General features: G+C 34.6%; 4 protein-coding genes across 4 annotated transcripts in view; 3 read left to right on the plus strand and 1 right to left on the minus strand.

Moving 5' to 3' along the window:
* Window positions 1-9,000, plus strand: part of LOC117105747 (fanconi-associated nuclease 1-like) — a 34,392-nt gene extending 25,392 nt beyond the window's left edge. The window contains exons 11-17 of the mRNA XM_033247011.1: window positions 83-156; window positions 2,051-2,128; window positions 3,215-3,253; window positions 4,116-4,235; window positions 4,863-5,004; window positions 5,362-5,512; window positions 5,956-9,000. Coding sequence (XP_033102902.1) covers window positions 83-156; window positions 2,051-2,128; window positions 3,215-3,253; window positions 4,116-4,235; window positions 4,863-5,004; window positions 5,362-5,512; window positions 5,956-6,049 — 698 coding nt within the window. The 3' untranslated portion in view covers window positions 6,050-9,000. The remainder of the gene's footprint in view (window positions 1-82; window positions 157-2,050; window positions 2,129-3,214; window positions 3,254-4,115; window positions 4,236-4,862; window positions 5,005-5,361; window positions 5,513-5,955) is intronic.
* Window positions 9,001-9,822: 822 nt separating this feature from the next.
* Window positions 9,823-16,180, plus strand: LOC117105744 (beta-1,4-galactosyltransferase 7-like). The gene is made up of 6 exons (XM_033247006.1): window positions 9,823-9,977; window positions 10,574-10,984; window positions 11,769-12,000; window positions 12,680-12,763; window positions 13,281-13,385; window positions 14,092-16,180. The coding sequence occupies exons 2-6, from the start codon at window positions 10,605-10,607 to the stop codon at window positions 14,254-14,256; spliced, it is 966 nt and encodes a 321-aa protein (XP_033102897.1). The 5' UTR covers window positions 9,823-9,977; window positions 10,574-10,604; the 3' UTR covers window positions 14,257-16,180.
* A 2,019-nt stretch (window positions 16,181-18,199) lies between these two features.
* Window positions 18,200-25,578, plus strand: LOC117105712 (phospholysine phosphohistidine inorganic pyrophosphate phosphatase-like). The gene is made up of 8 exons (XM_033246950.1): window positions 18,200-18,302; window positions 19,085-19,215; window positions 20,031-20,218; window positions 20,794-20,953; window positions 21,623-21,686; window positions 22,393-22,485; window positions 23,056-23,147; window positions 24,145-25,578. The coding sequence occupies exons 2-8, from the start codon at window positions 19,088-19,090 to the stop codon at window positions 24,233-24,235; spliced, it is 816 nt and encodes a 271-aa protein (XP_033102841.1). The 5' UTR covers window positions 18,200-18,302; window positions 19,085-19,087; the 3' UTR covers window positions 24,236-25,578.
* Window positions 25,114-26,227, minus strand: part of LOC117105711 (uncharacterized protein ZK1073.1-like) — a 40,110-nt gene continuing 38,996 nt past the window's right edge. Inside the window, exon 13 of the mRNA XM_033246949.1 lies at window positions 25,114-26,221. Within this exon, the coding sequence (XP_033102840.1) occupies window positions 26,094-26,221 (128 nt within the window). The 3' untranslated portion in view covers window positions 25,114-26,093. The remainder of the gene's footprint in view (window positions 26,222-26,227) is intronic.

The following is a 26,227-nucleotide window of genomic DNA, read 5'->3' on the forward strand; positions in this document are numbered from 1 at the left end:
ACAAAATTAATGGACACACTACTTCTACAGACTTATACGCTATATATTGTCATTTTTAAAGACCTTCCATTTTTTTTAATAGATGCCTCCATTATTAACCAGTCATCCATAACAAGTGTATCCCACAATGCAACACAGAGGTCATCCAAGGAAAAGGTAACAATCTACTAAGAAGTGCTCATGTAGATCTATAGTAGATTTATTATATATATATTTACTATAGACAGATCTTCATATAGATATAGATACTAATTTTACTTCTGATTTTTCTAAACCTTAATTATTATAAGTACTCTATTAATATTTGCGTTAGTTTGTAAGTCTATTTTAAGTCAAATCAGGTGGATACAGTACTGGGTTTTGTCAGCAGAGAGGTCAGTGGACTTAACAAAAGGTCAAGACCAGTATGTAACAGGAAATTGACTTTGTCAACTGAAATTATACGACAAGAATGTCACCCTGTGGCAAAAAAGTTTACTGCCTTGATCTAAAATGTGTTGTGAAACTTAGTAGTTAAAATGCTTGTTAAAGCCTAAGTGGACCCTGAACTTAAAGGTTAATATGGTTTAAAAAGTGAAGTGGTGTAGAATCAGAGGTTTCACTGATTGTATTATAAAGAGGTGTAATAGTCTAAAGCGTATATATGCATATCTACAAGTTGGGATAATACAGGCCTCCCTCCAATTAAAGACCATTTTTGGGACTGGGGTTTTTTCATGGACTTTAGCAGCTTTGGTCTCTCATTAGAATAATAAAAATAAAAGACATTTGTTAATTTTGAACCACAGAAAAGTGGTCATTAATTGGAGGTGGTCTTTGATTGGAAGGTTTTTAGTTCAAGGGGTCTTTAATTCAAGGGAGGCCTGTATTACTAATTCAATTATTGTAATATATACTTCTGGAGCATAATGATTAAAATACTTCTTAAAATAGTATTATAATTTCTTTTTTTCAAACCTGAAATTTAAAAGTATTTTATAAATAGTTATGCCATTGGGAATAGAACCCAAGATACTAAAATGGGTGTTCATTTCCTTCTCTATCTCAAGAGGCCAGTGTGAGATTTCTTGACCAAATGATACCTTAACTTGAGTCTGTTCAGTGTTGTAATTCTATCTCTAATTTCCCTGTAGACTGTCCGGGAAATTTGGGATCAGAAAGAGGGTTCACACTATCATGCAGAGAGAGAGTGGTTCTAAGTAATCTAGTTAGCTGAAAGTAGTGAATAACGATGACTGGAAGATAAAATTTTGATCGGCGAGTCAAATTTGATCTGCTGCTTGTTCCCCAGTATAATGCTCTCCATTGCTGTGTATTAACTACACTATTCTTGTTCAATGTGTCAACTCTTCTTTTCATAATTATTTTACTGTTTTCCTTTTTCTCCCAAGTGTAATTAACATTTCTTGGATTAGATATTTGCACTTTTAAACTGCCCTGATTTTAAATTGTATCCTTCTTGCTAGCCTAATGTATGAAAAAAGCACTTTCCAGTGGTAGTTTCAAAGGAGGGGGTGGGTGGATGTGGTGGGAGGCATCTGGCCTGCACCCCTTAACCTTAGATTATTTTAAATTTTTAAATTGGAGAAAAAAAGCAAATTATATGCAAATTTAAGTCTGAGAGTTTCATTTCCAGCCATCTAGAGGTACTATAATCATAAATTTTCTTGGTATTGACCCCCCTATCTGTGAAAGTCCTTTCTTGGATTCCCTCTATTTTGAATTCCTGGATCTGCTGCTGTTTTCAAGTTTTATTTATAATACTGATTGATATCTTAACTGTAGATTTTAGCCTATTGGTTCATGGACTAAGCCTATAGTAAATACTTCTTATCTGCTTCACCAAGATTTTTGATTGTCGCTATATCTGGCCAATACAACTATTTATATATTAGCCTTATCCTTCCCAATGCAAATCTACCTCATCCCTACTTCACAGCCTCCCCAACCCTATTCCTTTACCATACTTTGCTAGTGGATAAAGATGCTAGCCACACTGTTGTATGATTAACTCTAAATTCATATACATGTCTTTGCCCTTTTCTTTCAGCATGATGTTGAAATTAGCCAGGCCTACTTGGATAAGATGTATGACCAATACCTACAATGGATATTCCTTGACTCCAAAGTAAGTAGATTAATCATTTTCCACGATGAGTTACCGGAATGCCCTAATGCTCAAATTCTTTAGTAGATTTACCCGGGACACAAGTCGTTAACGAAATTGATACATTTCAAATTATGAAAATTCAAATTATAGCAATGAATCATACTCCTCCAATAAACTAAGTTCATTATACATTACACTTGTTCACTTTTTAATTGTAAGTTTTGTGCCTATATAGGACAGTTTATTGGATTATAATATTTATAGTGTATCTGGGATCAATTGTTTATTATTGATGTGAAAATAGTTATCCAGAATACAACAACAATTTGTGTCATGGTTATAATGTAAACATTCCTGTGTGTGTAATAGAAATTAATTTAATGCTGGAGCTGAGATTATGTTCACTTTAGTTCAGTTCAAATTTATTTAACCGTGGCCGCCCCGATCAACACAGGGTTGTCCTTCCCTGGGGCCATGCACAAGTACAATATAAAAGTATACAAAATGACAATATCAATTGCAAAAATATATTTTTAAAAAATGCTTTAATCTTATGCTTAAATGAACAAAGTGTGGCTGTATTTTGTATGTCTAAGCCAAGATTATTCCATTCTATTAGCGCCTTTAAAGATAAAATATTTGTTTTTTATATTTACTCTTTGGTAAATGCATTACAACATTCGAATGGCTATGTCTAAATTTATAATTATTTGAACAGTATTGAAATATATTTACAAGATAGGAAGGCAACATTATGGAGAACTTTATACACAAAAATAAGTCGATTTAGTGTCTGCGTTTCGGTTGTTTTCTTTCTTCACTACTTGAAGTGTCCCGTGATGCCCTACATGTAATTCTTCCTGCTCTATTTTGAATTATTTGTAATCTCTAGTTAACCACCCCATACAATGTAGCAGTAATCAAGGGCGCGTTGGAACCCAACATAGGCCTAGACAAATTTCCTTCCCAACCAACCGAGTTGACCTCAATGATCAAGATGTTTACTATTTAACTGACGACAGGTATGACCGTATCTAAAATTATGTTTATCTTTCCGTTTGCAACGAGTGATGAATCTATAAATAACTTTGTTTTTCCCATTAGGCACGCAAAGCCTATAATGAACAGGAGAAAGAAGTCATGGTGAGTAAAGTGTTAATCTTAAAAATACTTGATGATATGTGATTATGAAATGTCTCATTTCCTTAAAGTTTTTTTCATAGTCTTGTCCTTGGATAATCTTAATTTTCCAGCACATGCTAAACGCTTGTGGTCGTAATGACCTCAAAACCGTGTTACAAGCTTAATTATATATCCCACTCGATATTGATAAAGTATCTGTTATGAGATATTCCGTTATTATTGTTAATATTTACAGGGGCGTGGGCTGGTGACGTGACAATAACCCCCTCCCCCAGCTTACAGTACACCGATGATTTATATTGCTATTATTACTGCTATTATAGTTGTTGTTATATAAATGTTCAAATAAATTTATCTGGTTTATGTATACAGTATGTATTAAATGCTGTCCACACTATCAAATTTTATTTGACAAAAAAATGTAATATGCCCATATTTGGGTGTAATATGACATCATCATGCCCATATATGGCATGTCATATAATTTGATAGTGTGAACTGCGCTTTAGACTTTAAGTTAATCTTGTATAAACTGAACATGATCGAAGTTGATTTTTGTTAGCTTCTGTCATGTTAGCACGACCTTTCAGACTGTTTGAGTTAGCCAGAGAGGAGGGCGTTGCTCACACAATGTCCATAACAACTGACGCTAACTCACATAGTCTGATGAATTTATGCCGACAACTCAACAAATGCTTGCGCAAGTCAAAGTCAGTCTTGTTTGGTTTTCACTAGATTAACTTATTCACCTAATTATCATTAATATTATTATTATTTTAATTAACTGTTAATAATATTATTGTTACTGTTAATATTGTCATCATTACCATCATCACTGTCTTCATTATTCATTTACTTTCAGTCTCAGTTTTATGGATTATGGATGGAAAATGAAAAGATAAGGAAACGCCAATTTGCATTGAAGCTTGAACTCGAGCGAGTAAAGCACAACAATCGACTTGACCAACATCTGGACATACAGGTAAATTGTCCCACTTACGGAATCAACACACTATGTTACCACTATTTATTTGATTGCTATCTGAAACAAATTATAAAGGTTAACCCTTTTAAGTGCAAAGACTTATTTCCTGTGGATTCCTTATGGTGGTTAATTTTTCAGTACACTGGGATTGTAGTGCATTCTTTAACATGAAAATAGGCCATTATAAACAGTGATGGAATTGCATTAGAGGTCAAATGTCAGGAATGATTCCCATGGTTCTTCAAAATCACAGTGACTACTGAAGTTTAGGCGACTGAGCTAAGCTACTCTCTACTATGTTGCCTTCAATGAATTTGGGTAACTGTAATCAGAATAGTGCCCTGGAATTACAATGAAAGTATTATAACCACAAAACTAAAACAATTTTAGACACATTCAAAGAGTAGGGGTTTCACTGGATGAAAATAAGCCAGTTCTTGGTTCAAACTGCGCATGCCCATATCCATTGTCAATCAATATAAACCTATGTTGTGCGTATGCTTGTTTATGTTGATTGACGTTGATATGGGCATGCCTGGTTCGAACTATGAATTTGCTTATTGCTATGTAAAAATTCATGGTGTTAAAATGGGTAAAACTCATAATTGTTGTTATGTTTTCCAGCGCCAAGGGCTAGGCCCAGTTGTAACCCACCTCAAGAAGTTTCAAGAGCAGTACAGGACTTTGGCCCATGGAGTAGACACTACAAGACACCAGCTGCCTACCACTGGTATAATAATACCTGAAAATGAAGAGGAATACCAAGGTACTGTCACAAAACATCCCTAATTTTATAATGGCATCTTCCAAATTATCCAGGTCACAGAGCACACCTACTTAGTTGTTACTCACTTATTGGTTAATTTAATTTAATTTTGAAGGTTATTTTTTTTGTGTATAATTTTAATTTATGATTAGATATATATAAGACGTGTTGGAGTAAGCACTGTATTGCTTTATCAGCATTTTATTTTTTTTTTCAATTCGGCATTTTAACTAACTTTTTCATAGTGCCAAATAATAATTTATACACAACAGATACAGATAAGATACATGCCAAACTATTATACTGTACATAATAAAATTAGTTTGAGTTTTGAGTTTGACAATATTCTTATTGTAGATGCATTACAAAGAGCCCTCAATGAAAGCCAGCAGTTGTTGGGTGAGATAAGTCTCATAACTAGTTGCCAACAAACAAACATTACCAGCCTTGCCAATGCATCACAAATGCTTGAGAAGGCAGTAGAAAATGAACTCAAGGAATTATCCAGGTTTGTACAAGTTTTGTCTATAGAGGGCAGTATTCATCTAGGTTTTTTGAAATGTTTTGTTCAGAATTTAAATAAACATTTATCTAAAGTTTGAAATAGAAATGTTTGAAGCTGCATTGATTCTGGAAAAGACTATTAATTTACAAACAATTTCCTTTGTTGGAATGGCTTACCAGGAATGACTTGTTTTCAAACTTGAATGCTCAGTACGTTTCAAAATCTTGCAATGATTTGGGTGGGAATCGAAGCCACGACTTCCTGATAACTAACCTGATTTCATAACCGCTAGGCCACCGAGCTTGCGCTTAGTGCCTGGTGTTGTAAAAATTTAACTACGGTAGGCCTACCGCGATCAAATAATGTTAACGTTAAACAATGCCAGTCCACAAAGAAGATTCAAAACTGTTCAGCTCCATTGGATAGATCATGATTTTTTTTTACAGATGTCAAGAACTTCTGACAAGTACCACAAAGCTAGCAACACAAGAAAGTTCCATCAAGATGCAACAGATCCAGCAGAGGGGGTATGCACATTAAAGTGATTCAAAACAAGCAGATAAACAATGAAGAGTTTTTTAACCTGACAATTTCTCATCCAAAACAACATCCTAAGATAATGTTCCAATCTTTGTTTTTCTATTGTTCTGAAGTAGATGTACATTACAGCATAATAAAAGTGTGTGGATGTTGAGCTTTGACAATTCCCTCACTCTAAATATGACCAATAAAAAGTATTTATTTTTTTGTATGCAGATAAGAATAAAATCAACCAAGTTGATTCACATTCAAAAAGGCAAATTCCTACTGAAAGAGAAGGCATACTTAACAGTTGATTGATACAATTATACTATACTGTAAAAATTTCAGAAAGCATTCAGAGACCATTAATTCAAATACAATGGAAAAAATATAACCCATCTGTCTGATTACATACAGTAACTCCACTAAGGACCTTGTAAAACACAGAGATCCAATTGACACACTCTGAGATGTCACAAGGGTTAATTTGTGACACAAATGATTCGGATGAACAAAATAGGTGTTCTAATTCGTTTATTGCTTCAATCTTGTAGTTAAACTTGACTATTTTTCATCTGTCTGTCTGTCTTTTGACTAAACAAAACATAACATATATACTATTTGATGCTTATGATGCTTTTGCAATAAAGGAAGGTATTCCTTCCTCCAACACGTCCAGAAGATCGATGAAAGATATTGGACTTGAAGCCATCTACGTTTACTGTACGCTTCTAACTCACCCACTGAAGCTGTTGAAGCCATGTACGTTTACTGTACGCTTCTAACTCACTTACTGGAGCTGTTGAACCCTTTCTCATTAAAAGTAGGTGATTAGTTGTCAAGGGGTTGACAAGATATATCGGTGAGGGGCCTTGAATTAAGAATATTCTCCGCCTCGACTAATACGGTATGCAACACCTCACTGTTAACTGCCTGCTGTTTTAGGACACAAAATTCTTCTGACTGACCTTATTAGTCTCTCCCAAGTGCCTGCCACGAAATGGCTGGCGGAGGGAGAATTAAAATGCCATTCACACCCTCTTGTATGGAGAGCTTCTTCTATGGTTGTTTGACGCATCCTAACCAATGCCTGTCTTACTTCCTGTTCGCCGGCTATGAATTTTGTGCCGTTGTCCTCTTCAAGCCACACACTGGCGGCATGCGTTAATGAATAAATCTGCATCCACAGAATCGGCCACTTCTAGACTCTCAGCTCTCCTCGCCAAACATGTGAATATGCATCCATAACGTTTGACATTTGATTGGCCTTGCTTGACCTCGATGGGGCCAAAGTATTTGACTCCTATAAAGATTAAAGAAAGCTCATCAGCATAATGCTTCCTACATGCAACACAATTCCATAAAGTCCTTTGACTACAGACTTACCTTTCATAATCCAGAATTTTTCATGAAGTGCGTTTAGGGTTACTGACCAACCACTGTCTCAAACTTACCACATCCCTACAATGAGGGAGAATTTGAGCATTGCTCAATCTGCCTTCAACACTCAGATGGTTGCCTTGAACTATAGGTCTCAATCTCTGGTCTCGTTGCCAATTTGGAAAGATTTGTTTCTATTCCCATGACAATACATGATTGAAAGAAGGGCCCAAGTCCGTTCAAAATGAATTTGAGAAAATGTTAAAAAATATTTATTTCTGCATTGCTTTAAGATGTGCAATTCTGCACTGTATATAGTAGCCCGGGGCACCTAAATCCACATATAAAACTACATGTTACATGATCTTATATATTTTGTACGTTGTACATGTCAAACAGGTCTTGACCACCATAGTAATGGGGGGGGGGGGTCTTTTTCAATCTGAGTGGAACTTTTGGGGTCCAGGGGTTCTTGAAAAATGTTGAAAACCATTCCAAATGCTCTTCTGGTGTTTTTGAGCTGCTTTCAAATGAATTTATACAATTTTCGTGAATTAAAACTGAATCAATTTGATATGTGGAAATATTGAAGAATCGGCAGTAGGCTATACCATGCAATATTGTTAGTAGATGAAATGTAGTAGGAAGTCTACAGATACGATCATATCACATACATCATCATCATCATCATCTTCTTTGTTTACTGTGCACAATGTCTTTTGAGTATAGTCGCACATAAAAACTACCATGCATGTCATAGGCTTATAAGGCCAAGGCACACATTGACACTAAGGAGCAGGACTCCCTATTCTGTGGGGGATCGTTTGATCCCCCTGGTTACAGGCCTGCTAATGTTGGGGGGTGGGCAACGAAAAAAATTTCTAATCTTTTCAACCACTTCATAAAATGAGGTCGTTTATGCAGCTGCTCATTCAGCGATGTCCCAGCATACTTGGCTGCGCAGTCGTACACAACTCTAACCTTTCTTCTTGTAGGGGTGCATCACTGGGTGGTGTGGAAGATACCATCCATTAACTTTACTCCCTCATTGGGTACTGGTTCAGCATACCCCTTCTGGATATACCTTCGATGACATCAGTATACAGTCTTCTCTTTAAAAATGCTAATCTGGACTCATACTAGAATTTCACAAATCATCTCTGACGGACAGATAGATGGAAAGTAGTCAAGTTTAACCATGAGATTGAAAGCAGTAAATGAATTAGAACAACTAGTTTGTGCGTCCGAGTCGTTTGTGTGACGTGTTAATCCTGGTGACACCCCAGAGTTCGTGAATTGAATCTCTGCATTCTACAGACTTAATGACCCAAATACCCCATAATCAAAACTATGTATAAGGGTAGGGACATTACGCTGCTCCATGAAGGACCTAACAACCTGCATTAGCCCAACCTAATCCATCAAGGTGTAGGGATGTTATGAAATGTAATTTTTGGATCGACTCTTGTGGTTAATATTTAGTTGGACTAAAATAAAATCACAAAAATATATATTTTTCAATGTAAAACACTGCAAATTGTAATATATTAGTGTACTGAAAATTTATAATAAAACACAATATGTTTGAAGATTATGTGTAATTATTGGTTTTCTTTATCAATTTTTATTTTATTCCTTAATTCTGACACCAAATACCTCACCTAAATACGATAATCTACATTAATAGAAAAAAAAAGTTCCTCTCTCGGCTTTATACTTATCAGGAGCTATGGAGACTGATAAATGGTAATATTGATGATGGTGCTGATTGTGATAATTATGAATATAGTGGTGATTATTACGATAATGTTTAGATGGTAATGACGGTGGTGATGATAATAATGGGGATGCTAATGATTGTGTTGTTGAAGATAATGATGTCATGGCAATAATGATGATAATGCTCATTAATATAATGCTAATGATACTAGGGCAAAGGCTGGAGATGGCCGGTGGGGTGGGGGAAGGAACAATTGCAAAAATTGAGAATGTGGAACTACCATATCCCAATGCAAATATGGTTAGTATTTAACCCAATTATTCAAACTCCATGATGCAGACCTAAATGTACAAGGGCGAATTCAGAGATGTCCAAAAGGTGGGGGCTGATCGAGATAATGCTAACCTAGGGATATGGGGGTGGGAGGGGGGACATTCCCCCATAAAAGTTTGGTGTTCTAAACTAAATCCACCCAAGATATAAATCAACAATCATGAGAAGAGGTTCAGTGTAGAACCAATTCTATTTTTAAACAAAATTCTCTCTGTAATATAATTAACATAATATACAGTATTTATAACATATAATAACTTTTGATTTCAAATTTGTAACTGTGCTCAATGTGTAGGCCTATTATACGTCCGTGATTGGACTAAAAGTTTCACGTACTGTTGAAGTTTTTGGTAGATCACGCAATATTCTATAGAACAGGCCGCCGTGTCAACATGCTTTGTAAACAGAGAGAGTGTGACTGTTCTATTTTCTCTATGGTGACACGTTGGAAGTGCAGGAACTAAGAAAATGCAGCGAAGGGACACGTCATTATAAATAGAACACTGCTATACGGTATGAATTGATAATAGTTACCGATTGATATTACATATAACTGTTATTATAATTTTACACCAGCATTTAACGCTAGGATAGTGGCTACTGTCTAGGCCTAGGCTCGGCTTCTCTTGTTTACTTTGTCAGGCAGAGAGAATCTTGTCTCGCTGCCGCGTACCCGTGCTAACTCTGTGGCCAAGGCCTAGGCCTAGGCTTAGCTACCGTAGGTTAGAACCCGGGGGCTAAAACTACCGTGTTTGTGTTATGTTGAAAATTTCTGCCACTACATAGTAAAAAAAGAAAAGAGAAAATAGTGGTACCCATCACCAGCTGACATCCAGGTCCCAGGAGATTAATTGATAATTCAGTAGTAAAAATGTGCAGTACAAATAATGGGTTGGATGGGTTTAGTTTCCGGAAGGTTTTTTGCTTTCTTGAATTGTGAGAGTGCGGAGGACCATCTTAACTTGACGGGAGATTTGTTGCATATTTATTAAATATTTGCCACATGTTATTTACAACAAAAATGAATAATTTAATTTTTATTGTGGTATTTTGCTTCATAATGATTTGACCTTTAAGTTGTGCATAATAATTGTTCGATTATTTGGTAGATGTACAAGCTGCAAGTCAGCTGTTTCAGAGATGGCCAAAGCACGGCGATTGTCCATCACAAGAGTTCTTGTGGTGGCAATCTTTCTGACATTTTTAGCCTCAATGGTTCTGATGATTACCTACAATAATTGCGATTGCGAGAGCACAGAAGAGATTGAACGAAAACTTCAAAATATAAAGTGTAATAAAGCTAAGGATATAGAAAAAAGCAAGGATGGCACTATAGACCAGGCAGATAAGAAAGATGAAGATGATATGTCTAAATGGGACCCTCACGTTCTTGCCATTATTGTTCCCTTTCGGGAACGATTTGAGGAACTTCTACAATTTGTACCGTATATGCACAAATTTTTAAACATGCAGAAAATAAGGCATGAGTTTTACATAGTGAATCAAGTTGATAGCTACAGGTGATGTATATTTTAATTTTTTATTATTGTATTTAAAAATGTATTTTTTATTTCTTCCACATTTAACCTAAAAGCCAGGATTAGAAGGTCATCCGTTATTAACCAGAACTTTTAAAACAAAGTTCCTTCACACCCAACAAAAAATATGAAACTTGGCAATGCTGAAAAAAAGCTTTAGTATGCTCAAAAAACTAATTCTGTCTCATGAAAGGCTTAATATTGATAGAACATTATTTGGAAGCAAATTTACGTTGTGGCCCTTTTCAGATATCCTACCAGCGAATCCTTGTACTACACTACGTAAGCAAGATCATATACACTAGCTACGTAGAGACTCGAGAAGAAAAGGAGATTAGCAATCATTTACAGGGGAAGGCAAGCATATCTGCCTCATTTATAAAACAAGGTGAAGTTGAATGATAGGCAATGGCAGAAACGTGTGGCGCAGTGTTTAAGGCGTTGGACTTTCAACCAAAGGGCCGGGAGCTCGAGACCAATGCTTGTCACACTGCTTTGTGTTCTTGGGCAACACCCTTTATCTGCATTTGCCTCTCTTCACCTAGGAGTATAAATGTCTACCTGGTAGGACGTGAATGATTTGGAATAAATTAGTAGTGCTGATTACACGCGTAACTAGGAATACTCCCCAGGGAGGGGAGGAGATTGAACGTTGTGTATGACTGATTCTCTATCTAATGACCAGGACAAAAATTGCTGTATAGATACTAAAATAAATTAATTAATTATACACATTTTTTATAATTAATGTATATTCAATTTATAGATTTAACAGAGCATCACTTCTTAATATTGGCTTCATGCAAGCTAAAAAGAAATGCCAATATCTAGCCATGCATGATGTAGACTTACTACCAAGAAACGAGAAGCTAAGTTACCGTTTTGATGTGGTACAGAAAGGGCCGCATCATTTGTCATCATACGAACTTCATCCTCGCTACGGTTATAAAACATTCGTTGGAGGAATACTCATGTTACAGATGAAACATTATGAATTGGTAGGAAACTCGCTTTTTACTTCTTAAAGTGGAGTTTTAAACTTAAAATTTCTATTAAAAATTATGCAATATGCGATGCATTGTAATTAATTTTATTAGCAGGGCTGGAAAAAGTGCGCGGCCACATGACCGGCGGTCAGAAGCATCATGAATGTACCAGGGTCATTTTGGGGGAAAATAATAATAAAATAAACTGTTGCGCTATATATAGTGTACAGATAACACTTGATGCTGAAGGCATTTTATGGAGGAAATTTTCATGGTTGGAGGCGCAAACATTTTTTCCACACCTGTTTACTAGATTGTTTTCTACATTTTAAATTATCAAAGCAATCAACAGCTGTTTATGATTCTCCCATTTATTAAGGGTATTAATCTATTGTGGTTAAAATTATTTCAGTTAAAAGTTCATTGATAAAAAAATTATAATTAATATTAATGTAAAATTTTAATATATCTTTTTCAAACAATTAACATATAAATTAAAGTCTTTATCCAAGCCATGTTCTGTCCACTGCAGAGTTTAAAGTAGCAGCTTGGTGTTTATATAATTTTCATATTTGCTTTCTGTAGTTAAACTACATAGATAACTAATGTTAAACGTTAGTGATTTCAATTGTTTTTCAATATTATGTGAAATAAAATGAACCATTTTATTTATCTTTTTAAAACATTTCAGCTTAATGGTATGTCTAACAAATTTTGGGGTTGGGGACGAGAAGATGATGAATTTTATATGAGAATGAAAGATGCTGATTTAGAGGTAAGAATATATAGGGTCATAATATCTTAATGTTTTATGTAAGTGTTATAAATGGCTTATAAATTGCAATAGGGTATAGAAATTAGTTATTCAAGGTTCCAGTTTACCAATGATAGGACTTGTCAGCAGAGGATGTTTAAATTTGGAGCATAATTTGCTGCATTAATCTGACTAAGTTCATCATTTACTTCATCAGTATAAGTAGTTTGGCGCAGCGGGAACGATTTGGTTTCCTAACCTTCTGATCAGGGTTCCAATCCATCACTGTGCAATTCACTTGTGTCTTTGAGCAAGATACTTTATCTACATTGCTTCTCTCCACCCAGGAGAATAAATGGGTACCTGGTGGGGTTGCCTACTCCATCGCTGATTACAGCTGCAACAATTTATGTAGACCCGTTGGGTTAAAGTGCTTTGTATATGCAAAGAAAGGCGCTATATAAATAACCGAATAATAATAATAATCAATTTAAAATTTATAAAGTTTATTAATTTTATTGTATTTCCTTAAAAATAGATATCAAGGCCACAAGGTATAACAACAGGACGCGATTCTTTTTACCACCTGCACGACAAAGTGCGTAGGCCACGTGATATGACCCGCTCTCAGGGTCAAAAGAAGGTAATTGTTGTCTTATGTCAACATAAATTTATGGGTAATCGAGCCTCTGCAATTTAGTGTGATTTTAAAGACCCAACCTGAATGTGTAGAGCTTGCATTCTTAAACTTAACCTCTGTCCAGACTATCAAATGTTGTATGCCCATATGTAGTCATGATATGCCTATATATGGTCATGATGTGCCTATATATGGTCATAATGTGATGTCATCGTAATCTTACTTTATGCATGTCACATGGTTTTATCATATAAAATTTGAGTCTAGATAGGGCTTTATGTAATACTGTGTCTGCAAGCCTGCAATGATGGACTTTTCCTCTCATTTCACCATATTTCACCCTTCTTTTTATACCCTTACTTTTGGAGTCCATAGGAGATTTGCTTTACTCACCTTATCCAGCCCCGATGTTTTTAAAATTAAGGTTCAGTAGAATACATAAACTAAATTAACTACTGTTTTAAATATTTATTGCACTCTAAGTGACAATTGTGTGTAGCTGTGGTTTAATGGTTAGGTTGCTCGCCTTGAAATCACATTGTCTTGGGCCCAAATCCTGTTAAAATCTATTGTTTTCTCTTTTTTGCTAAAAACAACAACTCGCTTTGTATGCTTCACGATGGGAAGCTCCATGCCATTCCCAATATCAAACATTAATAGTTAAATAACAAAGTTTAATAAAATTTTATTTCCATTTGCATATTTTCAGGATTCTTTCAAGCGAGATCGCGTCACAGGCCTAGATACTTTACAGTACGAACTCATTCGCACACACGAGCTGAAAATAGAGGGAGCTGTATGTACAATTTACCATGTGAAGGTAGCGTGTGATGAAGAACTTACGCCATGGTGTGTACCGACAGAAAAAAGGTGACAAATTTTGATGCTCGTGATGTTTTAATTGTTAAGAGAGTGAATAAAGTGGTAAGTTTTAAGAGTACAATACATCCTGCAATTTCAGACACCTTTGGGACCAGAAAATGTGGGGTGGTCTCAGAGTTATGGGGTTATCTTTGTGTTAAAAGATTGAAGATTGAAAAACTGGTTATACTTCCTTCATCCACCCAATTTCCTTCCCATCGCTTTCAGTCTTTTTATATTATTTGTTTCATTTTTTATTCAATATTTGTACATGTTTGAAAACCTCTGTTCTGGTAATTGTCTGAGACATGGTGCAGAGTCATGCAAATTCAGCTCATGCTTTAAGCCAAATGCTATCGGTTGTGTAATAGTGCAATTGCAATCAGGTTATTAACTCAATTCAATTGTTATTCAGTTCAGATCTAGGGAATAAATTAAGCTTTTGTCATAACAGCTAAGAAATCTGTTGTTATTCAAATCAATGTGAATTCAGAATATATGATAAGTATACAGTTACAAAACTGTAAATTGGACAGGGAAAAAACATTCAAATATGGTGGGGACGATTAGATTGTAATTGCTTACTGAAGGGAAAATCCCATTTTTCATTCTAATTTTTTGATTTGTGAAGTGCTTTAAATAAGTTAATATATATTTTAACATTTTTTATCATGATTCAACAGTACTGTGTTTGGATTGATTGGATATTCCTATATTATATCTTCTCTCATAAAAATATGCTTAGTTTAATTGTTCTATTTATCATTGGCTGTGTTCCCATTTTATAATTAAGTCTACAGACCTCAATATTTTTAATTTATAAATTGCTTACAAATATGACTTGCCAATTTTATTGTGTACATTTTGGTATGAAAAATGTCTGAGAACTAATGATGAATAGAATAATTATGAAGCAATTAATAAATTGATGGATGGATGGAATAAATGGAGGGATAAATAAATGAACAAATAAATGTATGGTATTGGTACTGGTATTGGGTATTTATATTGGGCCTTTCCTTTGCGGTTATGAAACGCAAGCCAAGCCTCAATAATTGAGGAAAACAATGGCAAGCATAAAATCAGTCATTATTCAGGAAGCCCATGCATTACAATAGTACATACATTCACACAAACAACAAAGACAAATAAACAGATTACAACAATGGATGGATGGATGGATGAATCAGAATATATACAAAATAAATTAATTAATGAATGGATGGATGGATGGATTATTAAATAAATAAATACTATAAATGGAGCAAAATATCTACTATATATCAATATTTTTATTACAGTGAGCATAAACATAAATTATTCATTTTGAAAACAGTAAAATTTAGTAGTTGTGTGACTGACATAAAGAGTTAACTAGCAACTTAAGGACAGATCACTTAAAGAATTAGTGATTACAGTACTTTATTGTAGTATTTATAAACAGTGATAATATTTTGTATTCAACTTGTGGTTACTGTATTTTACTTAAATATGTCATTTACTCTCTGCAACTATCTTTTGATGATTTTTTTTGTTTATAAATGTTATTGTTACTGTTGCGATATCAAGTCATCTAATCAAATCAATACACGAGTTCATACTCTGAAACTCAACGATACAGTTTTTGTGTATAGTGGTGAAAAGATTGGTAGGAACAGGGCTGCGACATGAACGTTCCTTTTTTGACCTCGATATCAGGTCAGATACAGTGTAATTGCGTGCAGCATGGAACTGAAGGTTTTAATACGGTTTTGTTTACCCACTATATACTACTGATAATTTAGTATTTGTTATGTTGCCTTATTATAATTTTTGTAATGTTTTGAAAAATTGGTGCTTATTTGGTTAAGGAAGAGAATATTTTTTACAAAATTTCGTCAAATATTTAAGATATTTTTAATGTGTTCTCTGGAAATAAAATGTGTCATCTCTGTAAATGTTGCAGTTCGTGTTTGTTTTCCTAATTTTAGAATATGATTTTTTATATGAATGAAACACAAATTCACACGTACTTCAGTAGGGTCGCTATAATAAATAATGATACTTGTTGATGATGAAGATTTGAAGTTGATGATGATAATAGTGATAAAGATAATAATTGACATCTTAAGCAAAATATATTTTCACTAAATAGCAACATCCTTATGACTTGATATAAACTCTTATCACATACAGGAGATCATGTTATATGTCTGATATATACAGAAAACTTAACACAAACAAAAGTTTTACAAGCACCAATGAATGGATACATTTTCATTTTGAATTTTCATTGCATTCCCGTCCATATCCTTATCTGTAGTCACAGATCAATTGAAAAACGTCATTGAGCTCCATGAGTGGTAAAACTAGACCTGCTGGCTGCAGTACATGCATAAGCCAGCAACATTCATTGCCACAAAATACCAGGTAGCCCTAGCTATGTACTCCTTGCTAGAGGGAGACAAAACGTAGGTAAAGTGTCTTGCTTAAGAACCCAAGCAAAATAAAGGTGGAACCCCAACATAATCTTCAAGAACAAAAAATGAATCATTTAGTTCAATCAATCAATCAATCAATTGATCAGTTTAATCGAATAAATCTGTACTTATTGAACATTTATCTCTCTTTATCCCCATACTGATGGGTGGAGAGACACGTAGGTAAAATGTGGTGTCAAAAACAAACGAAATGCAAACTCTGAAACTCCAACCTAACTGCCAACCAAGAAAACATAATACTAATTTAATTGTCAATTAATCAAAAAATCAATCATTATTCTAACAATGTAATCGGATCAATCAGTCAAATTACTCAATCAGTCAACCAAGCAATCATTCTATCAATCAGTCAATAAAAAATTCAGTCTATTTATAAATTAATCGATTGATCCATGGAGGTCCCGAGTAAACTGATTGCAGGGGCGGATCTAGATTCACATTTAGGGGGAGGGGGGTCAGACTTTTTTCATAAAAACGCCAAAAATAAGGGGAACCTCCCCCGGGAAAATTTTGATCACTAGATGGCAGGAAATGAGCTTTTCCGACTTTTAAGGTGTCTTTTAATGACTTTTAAGTTCTTCAAAATTCGAAGTTTCCCCCTCTTGAAAACGGTCAGGTAAACTTTCTCATTCTTATTACAGTAAATAGGCCTATTTATATGTGTATACGTACAAGTTAAAAAATTGAGTTGCTTACGTATTCTTTTTTCCATGAATTGATAACCCCAAAGAAGAAGGGGGTCCTTTGATCACTAGATGGCAGAAAATGAGCTTTCCCGACTTCTGAGGTGACTTTTAATGACTTTTAAGTTCTTTAAATTTTAAGGTTTTCCTCCGCTTAACGGTCGGGTAAACTTCTCATTCTTATTACTGTAAATACTAGTAGCCCTACTATGTGTGTATGTACAGTCCATAACAAAAATTGGGTCGCTGCATACATATTCTTTTTTCAATAAATCGATGAGCCCCAAATAAGACGGTGGTAAGAAAATGTTGGTTCTTAGATGGCGAGAAATGAGTTTTCCGGACTTCTGAAGTGTCTTAACCAAAAATTGAAGGTTTTCCCCTTTAGTAAACGGTCAGGTAATTTTTTCTTATTCACAGTAAATAAGCGTATGTGTGTACCGGTACACAGAGAATTTTTTTCAAGAGGGTCAGGACCCCCTGACACCAACCCCCCCCCCCATCCGCCAATGGATTGACATTTTGAAAATTGATCGTTCCTGTCAATAGCAGGCCTATATAAAATTATGAGATTGATGAAAATTATTGCTCAAATAAAAATAAATATCAATAATAGAGATAAATTTATTATTATCATAAGTAGAGTAGAAAAATGCACACAACATTTAATTAAAGCATGCATAATATTGATATTATTGATTTATTTTAACATTGTTTATTAATAGGTAGGCCTACATACTGTATTCTTCGCAGTTTCAAATGAAATCGCGCCGCCTATCGTCAAGATTAAACAGGGGAAAGTACCTTGGTGTACTTGTAAGGTTTGTTTCGTCAGAGGATTTTCTTTCCCTGTCGTATTTTAGCCGTATAATTGCTACAATTCTCGTTTAGATGGGGTAAGAAAACGTATTTATGTTAAAAGTAAATACAATTATAATACAGCCAGTTTTTTTATTTTTTGTTCGAATTACGAGGCTAAATACTGTACAACTGCTAGGCCTTGTGCAGTTGCAGTTGCCTAGCCTGCTTATGCTAGAGCCTGGTTGAATAGTCTTCTTTTTTAGTCTCTAGAGATACTGACAGGCATAGGGCACCTTCTGCCTAGGCCTAAGCTAGTTGTGGGTAGGCTTGGATATGGACCATGGTAGAATATTTAACTTTTTCCGTTTTGTGGGGACTTCCCATCGGAAAAAGCTGCCCCCACCTACCCCCTTGTTGGAGAGAAAAAACACAAGTCATTGGGGAGGCAAAAATAAAAAAAAATAAAAAAATTGACATTAAAAAATCGATATATTTTGGCCAGTTAAGCAGATCCATAAATGTACTCCCTGGATCCCCTCTGAGGGGTTCTGAGTTGCTACTGGCTTTGCCCATTTATGCTTCCTTTAGGAAAATCAGCCTTCCCGGTAGGAACATCGGCCTAATAGTCGGGGATATATATATATATATATATGTCACTATACTATATTCATGCCCATATTTTGAGTAACACCACTACCAAACCCGCCCCCTTGTTATGTCCTAATTGACGATTCTCGCAAAACAAAAGAAAAATCCTGGATTCGTTCTAAAAATATGAGTCAAGATATTACCAGCTCATATGAATATGAGATGAGATTATTTTGGTTCATTCTTAAATGAAATTTTAACAACACAAGATTATTCTTGTTCTACACAGAGCATGGCTGATGAGTGGTACCAGTCATCGAAGGATGTGCAAGGTGTTTTGTTGGACATCACAGGTGTCCTATATAACAGTTCAGATGATGGTGGAGTAGTGATACCAGGCTCTGTTGAAGCTGTAAACAGGTTGGTAGATAATGTGTAGAGTTTATCATGCACAATAAAATCTCCAACCATTTAAAAAAAAAAATTCTTTATACAATAATAACATATATGGGGATTGCCATGCCATAAACCACCATCAGTGACCAAAATAAGACTAAATTGACATTTTAATATAATCATATTCTCCACATTATAAGCTTAAAAATGATCATTTACTTGAATCGATATTGCCAAAGTTGTGAGTAAAAGTATTGTGGTTTCTCTGTACTAAAGTATACAATACTGCCACATTCTTTTGCTAATTACTCTATTTCACATTTAGCTACAGTATGCTGGTTTTGGGATAACAAGCCTCATATAAGATATATTAACTTACCAAGTTTGTGCCTTCAGTTCATGACATTTCATTCACCAATTAATGGGGCTAACTTTCTGATTAATGACATATCACTCATAAATACAGTAGTCTTTAGGGACTCTCTTGGCTGCTACATATGAATTGAAACCTAAACCACAGCATTAAACAGCCAGGTGGGACAATGCTTTATGCTAATTATTAATTAGCATATACCTCTGGTTTATTTCTAAAGTTAAAAAAAACTTAATAATTTGGACCTTACAGAGTAGAAGATCTATGCATGATGTTTATGAATGCGGGGTCCAAACTCTCCTATGAGCAAGAGGGTGGGGGGGGGGGGGGGTGGTGAAGGGAATCTAGGGTACTCAATCATTTCTGATCACTCCAGTCTTTCATACTAATTCCTGTTGTGAGTATTAAGCTTGACTACTTTAGTCGTATATTCCTGATTTTTCTTTTGCTTATGATTATCTTAAAGGTTGAAGTCATCAGGTGTGCAGGTTCGTTTTTGCACCAATGAGACGATGTGTACACGGCAAGCACTTGTCACTAAGCTGAATAAACTTGGATTTGATATCAAAATAGAAGAAGTGTTTTCTCCAATCCCTGCTGCTTGTCATCTTCTACGTTCTGAAAGTCTCAAGCCCCATTTACTTGTACATAGTGGTAAGATTCTGACATTTTATCCATAAAAATGTTCATAATAGGCTTTCTGGAATAGGCACTTAACTTAAATTAATAATTTACCATCAAAATATACTAAAATCACAAAAGCTCACATTATATTAGTTATTGAACACACATTTAATCACCAATTAAAATTTACAAAGGAAAACTAAAATACGAAATATTAATTAAGTTAAAAATTGGGATCAATGGTTTGTCAGTGGAGAAAATGGCGTCCGGTTGAACGCATTTTGTGTCGCCGATAGCAACGGAGTAGTATCACATGGTAATGTGACGTAACACTGTTGTGGTACTATATGACTTTATTACTATATATGTTTATCATTTGATTCAGCTTACTATGTATCTATAGTATTTACAGTTAAATGTATTTAACATTTATAAACATATAACTGATTGATGATGGAGCTTTGTACTTGTGATTAACTATTTTTTTAAACAAATTTTATTTATTTATCATTCAGTATTTCCAGTGCTTGAATGAAAAAAAAAATAGAACTAACCATCATATGTAACATTTTACATGTACTGTAACTATTATATTTTCAATGTAGATGCTGTTGCTGATTTTGGTGACTTGGCATCATCAACAGCGCCCCCTACTTGTGTAGTTATTGCCGATTGCGGGTCTGATTTTACGTATGATAACTTAAATGATGCATTTCGAGTGTTGATGAATATGGAGAAGCCAAATCTCATCTCACTGGGAAGAGGGTAAGCTGCCATTTTGCTTTTTTCTGAGAAGGTGGCTGTTAGCAATATGCATACTGCCACTCACGGCAATAAAGCTGATCTTAAGATAGAAAGGGGGCATTGAAAGGTACTGTATTTGGGAGAATTGTTTATGTATGATCAGAAAGAGCTTTTATGAAGATAACATGGCATAGATGATGATGACGTTGACAAAGATGTTTCTATCAATGTCATGTTGACATTTTTTATGTTGATGCCATAATGCGCAAGTCTCACGCTTGAGGATCCGTCTCATGTTTATAAGAAATAAAATGTAGGCCAATTATACCCTCATAAAGATTAAGTGAATTCTTCATTAAATGACAGGCCATATAATTTCTTTTAACGAAACAGAGTGTGCTCAGTTTTGCAATTATTACATAGAGGGCACTATATAAAATTTTATGTTTTTTTTTGTCTCCGCATCAGACACAAATTAAGTTGGCAAGTATAATATAAATAAATATATGATTTTTATCTTTATAAATACTCATTAGGGATATTTTATAATAAAAATTGTAAATTATGTAATGATGAAATATAAGAACCGCCAAAAGACAAAAAAAAAAGTTTGCAGGTATATTTTGGGCATATTTTTGTGTAGAGTTGTGATTCCTTTAAATAATAATTTAAATTTATTCACATTTTAAGAAAATACTACAAAGATGATGGACAGCTGAAGTTGGATGTAGGAGCTTTCATGAGAGCCCTAGAGGTTAGTAAATTCAGTATTCTGAGTGGCAAATGCCAGAGGAGGGGAAGGAAACATGCCTAGGAAAAAGAATTTTTTGGTCCCAGTTGTGACCGACAGGAGCTTGGCATGTTATACTGGCGTCATCATATGATGACATCATATCATGACTATATACAGGCACATTATGACTATATGTGGCAAAGACAAGTCCAACCAGTCACTAAAAACCGATTTCTGGTTATTAGTACAAGGTTAAACAGTAAAATGAGAGCTATAAAATGGTAAAAGTATCATTTAAACCCGACATCTCTTTATGAAGTTACAAGCGTTTGAAGCTACAGCTGTTTAAAGAACAATATTTAAGAAATCCGCCTTCAAAGTTTATGATTTCAGGCATTTCTCAAGTAGAAACCATCACTAAATCGTTAAAAAATATTGCTTTAACATTGAAAATGGAGAAAATAACAGCATAGCATGATGTATAGACATTTAAAGGTTGGTTTAGTGCAATAAAATAAATTTAGTAAATTTTGACATTTGGCCATTATCTTTTTGCGATGTGTAACTGGTTTGGCTTGTCTTTGCCATATAAGGGCACACACAGTTTTTTGTCAAAGAATATTTGATAGCCTGGAAAAGCTTTAGATTAAATTACATTCCCTTTAAAATAATAATTCATGTTCAATTTTGTTTGATTCATAACTCGGTAAACTTTTTTCCTTTCCAGTATGCATGTGGTTGTGAGGCAACTGTTGTTGGGAAACCAGCGAAGTCTTTCTTTAAGACAGCTCTCAGTGGTATGGGAGTAACGCCAGACAAGGCAAGTTACCATCAAGGAAATATATTACAGTATTAAGATTATATATTACTCCATGCAGTAACCTACCACTTTCAGGCTGTTTATCAGTGGCATTTCTGCTGGGGAGGACAGGGGGCTCCCACTTCCAAAAGAATTATGCTTACCTCATATCTTATTTTGCAAGCTAGCACCCCATCACTTTATCATTAAGACCCCTATCAGTCCCATTTCAATACTCCTCTTAGATATACCACTGAGTTTATCTCTATTGGTGAGGCGAATGGCCTAGCGGTTAAGGCAGGGGCCCTGCAACTAGTCATAATACTGTATCAGCACTAGTTTAAACAGTACGCTCACCTGAAGTTGGATAAGGAACTACAGTATAAACCATAGGCCCAGTGTACACAATAGCCTCATGTGCACTTTACACAACCCAGTACATCTTTCGAGATGAGTAGGGGGCTACACCTGTGTACTGGTCCATACATCCCCCTGTTAACCTGCACTTACGTACAGGCCCTTTGCAGGATGTACCTATGTAAACGTAAGCTCTTATCCAGTTAGTCTTTCATGTTTTTTTATTCCTAGTAGGCAATAATGGTCGGTGATGATATCGTCAATGATGTTGGAGGTGCACAGGCTTGTGGGATCCGTGGGCTTCAAGTTAGAACAGGCAAATACAGGTATAATATGTTAATGATTTTTATACTGTAGTTATATCAGGTGGCCTTGCCTGGTAACCAGATAGAATACAGTTTGCCCTCCAATTCTAGACCACATTTGGGACCTGAAAATTTGGGGTGGTCTCGGGGTTTGTTCTCTGGAGGGTTAGCTTACAGTTAATAGATTGAAGATTGTTACAGTATTTGGTTCTCTGGAAAAGTGGTCTCGAATTAGAGGGTGCACTGTACATTCATTTACTAGTTTTTAACATTTGTAATTATTTAAATGTTGTACAGTATTTATTTAATAAACATATCCATTAATTATCACTTAAATATTTTACGCATCATTAAGAGCCTATAGTTGATGGTCGTTAGCTCTGAAGGTTTGTTGTGTAATTAGGGTGTAATATTCTATTAAGCATGGTGAAGATAAAATCTTTTTGCTCTATTTACTTTTTCATACTTTCAGTGTGTTATTCTGTGCAAACGGTGCTTTATATCTTATATTTGAGTATATTAGTAGTACTGTATTTAGTATACTGCACTTGCGCTGTGGTGTTGGAATCCCTTTGTAGAATGGAATGGATTGAGGTTCATCACAAGTTCGCATTCATACTACTGTACCCATCCAACCTATAAGTGATTTGGTAATTGGTCCTACAATTTGACAGATGACCAATGGCTGATAGCAGCTTGTCTGATAATGGAGGAAAATGGCCTGATAATGGACAATGTTTAGAGTAATTTTGACCTAGTTTCTGCAGTATACTCTTATAGGTATCAGGAGCCTGTTTTCATTCATTGTAATCATTAGTGTATAAGACCAATAAAATGAACATACAACATTGCGATGTAACATGCTGATAATATCCAAATAGCAGTTGGTAGGCATTTCTACCAGATTTTATAAGGCATGCACTGTGTTTAGTGTGGGATAACCAAATATTATTTTAAGGCAGCCACTTAAAACTCTCTTGAAGGCTTTAACAATAGTTTGCAATAATTAATTTCGCAGACCGTCAGATGAACCACACCCTGAAGTGAAACCAGCTGGGTACGTGGACAACCTCGCCCAAGCTGTTGACCTCTTATTAAGCAACAGATGAGAGCAAGAAGACACTTCAATATCTGTGCTTATTGTTAGTAGTGGTTTAACAAGTATAATTGTAGAAAACTATTATCAACTATGTATTATTATTATTTATTATATAATATATTGGGAATTGTTATGACTTATAATTTGGAGAAATTATTATCAACTATATATTATAATTAATTAATTATATAATATATTGGAAATTGTTATGACTTACAATTTGGGAAAAATATAACAATATATTATTATCATTTATGATTAATTATATAATATATGGGAAATTATGACATAATTTGGGAAAATTATTATCAACTATAAATTATAGTATTATATAATATATGGGAAATTGTTATGACTATTATAATTCAGATGACAATGCCTTTGTAATTTGCACAATAGAATTCACCAATATAATCATTGACCTTAAGTTAATGCCGAGCTCTCATTGCATTGTAAGACTGTCATACAAAGAATTCAACTCTGCCCTTAGAGCGCTAGACGACACAGCACTGTCTGCGTGGATCGCCTTTAAAACATGGGTCGTTGGTTTGCATTTTAGAAACACTTCGCCCAAAAATCGTTGGAGGCAGTGAGGGCCTGGCTTAAGGAAACCAGCAGATCTTCAAACATGTAGACTGATGTTTGAAGCTTTCTATTGTCATTTCTTCTAATGGACGCATCTTTTGGATGTAAGAGAGATAGTAACACAGTATATAAATAATCATATATAAACAGATTGGTAAAAATCTGTGAAATATTATATTAATACAAGCACACACTCTGTGTTAAGTTACAGTGATAGCTCTCGAACTCATTTATTTGTGTCATCATCATTGTTGTCATGATCATTGTCATCGTCATCATTATGAACAAGATTGAAAACTAAAGTGCATTTTGAAAATAGTGATTTATTATTAATCTGAATGAGTAATAATCCCATGACAAGCAATGTTGCCATCAAAAATTAATAACAGTTCAATCACTGGATTCTGCATCGAGCCTCAATATCGCCATGCTTACTTTTCACATCCACAATAAACATAGCCTAATATGAATCCTTACACCATACATGCTTATGAATATTTATGATGTAATTTTTGCTTAGAAACAATACATTTACCTAGCAACCTAATGTTACCAATTTTCATGTTGGAATTATCAGAATTTGAATATATTCTTTGGTTCCTTCGAGATATATGATATACTGTAGTTTTTTGTCTTTATTGATTTTACCTGACCCTCTGTCTTGTTTAACTGAAATAACAATTCTTTGAATACAAGTGGGATTGAAAACATCATTAGAAAGACAGTGGATTAATTTATATAGCTCACTGTGCTAAATGCAAAATGCTATAAAAAAAAAAAAATAACTGAAAAATTTTGACCAGGAAACATAATAAAATAAATTGACATCAAAACAAAAAACTACATTCATGAAATATGATGTAAATTATTACAATTGTATCATGAGTACATAAAACAATACAGTCTATAAACTAATACTAACTGGAAAAAAAAAATATATTACAATAACTGATGCACAATTACAAACAATAATTTGCAATGATGGAAAATCAATAGGAAATTTCATAAAACTGGCCCTGTATTCAATATTGAATTATATATATAGCACAGATGATCAAGTTCAATTGAGGCTATCTTTTAAAGAAGCATCTTATTTCAATTATTAATTATTACATGTACAACAAAAAGATAAAACACAATCAGAAAGATACAATTTTCATAATCAATAAAAAATAAAGGTACATTATTTTATATTCAGTTCATTTAAACATTCAGAAAATAACCGTCTAGTGTTTATCAGCATACTCTCGCCATAAAGCTCAGATACGTCAGAGATCTCGCGTTTACTCTTTCTCGGTGCTTGTACTGTGCGTTGGTTTGTCCATGTCCGACATGCTCAATCCACGATGTTCCTTAGATGTTTCCCCGAGGGAAGCAGAGTGGCCGAGGCGTGTTAGAGGTAGGGAGGAGACTGGTG

This window comes from Anneissia japonica, unplaced genomic scaffold (assembly GCF_011630105.1).
Source record: "Anneissia japonica isolate Jap-2015-1 unplaced genomic scaffold, ASM1163010v1 scaffold287754_len4335492_cov202, whole genome shotgun sequence".
Lineage (NCBI taxonomy): Eukaryota > Metazoa > Echinodermata > Crinoidea > Comatulida > Comatulidae > Anneissia > Anneissia japonica.

Bases quoted from the DNA above. Each gene is read 5' to 3' on its own strand.
- LOC117105744 (XM_033247006.1), top strand. From the start codon at position 10,605: ATGGCCAAAGCACGGCGATTGTCCATCACAAGAGTTCTTGTGGTGGCA. The intron at 12,001-12,679 runs GTAGGAAACTCG...AAAACATTTCAG, and splicing joins AGATGAAACATTATGAATTG to CTTAATGGTATGTCTAACAA. The intron at 13,386-14,091 runs GTAATTGTTGTC...GCATATTTTCAG, and splicing joins GCTCTCAGGGTCAAAAGAAG to GATTCTTTCAAGCGAGATCG.
- LOC117105712 (XM_033246950.1), top strand. From the start codon at position 19,088: ATGGCTGATGAGTGGTACCAGTCATCGAAGGATGTGCAAGGTGTTTTG. The intron at 20,954-21,622 runs GTAAGCTGCCAT...TCACATTTTAAG, and splicing joins CTCATCTCACTGGGAAGAGG to AAAATACTACAAAGATGATG. The intron at 22,486-23,055 runs GCAAGTTACCAT...TATTCCTAGTAG, and splicing joins TGGGAGTAACGCCAGACAAG to GCAATAATGGTCGGTGATGA.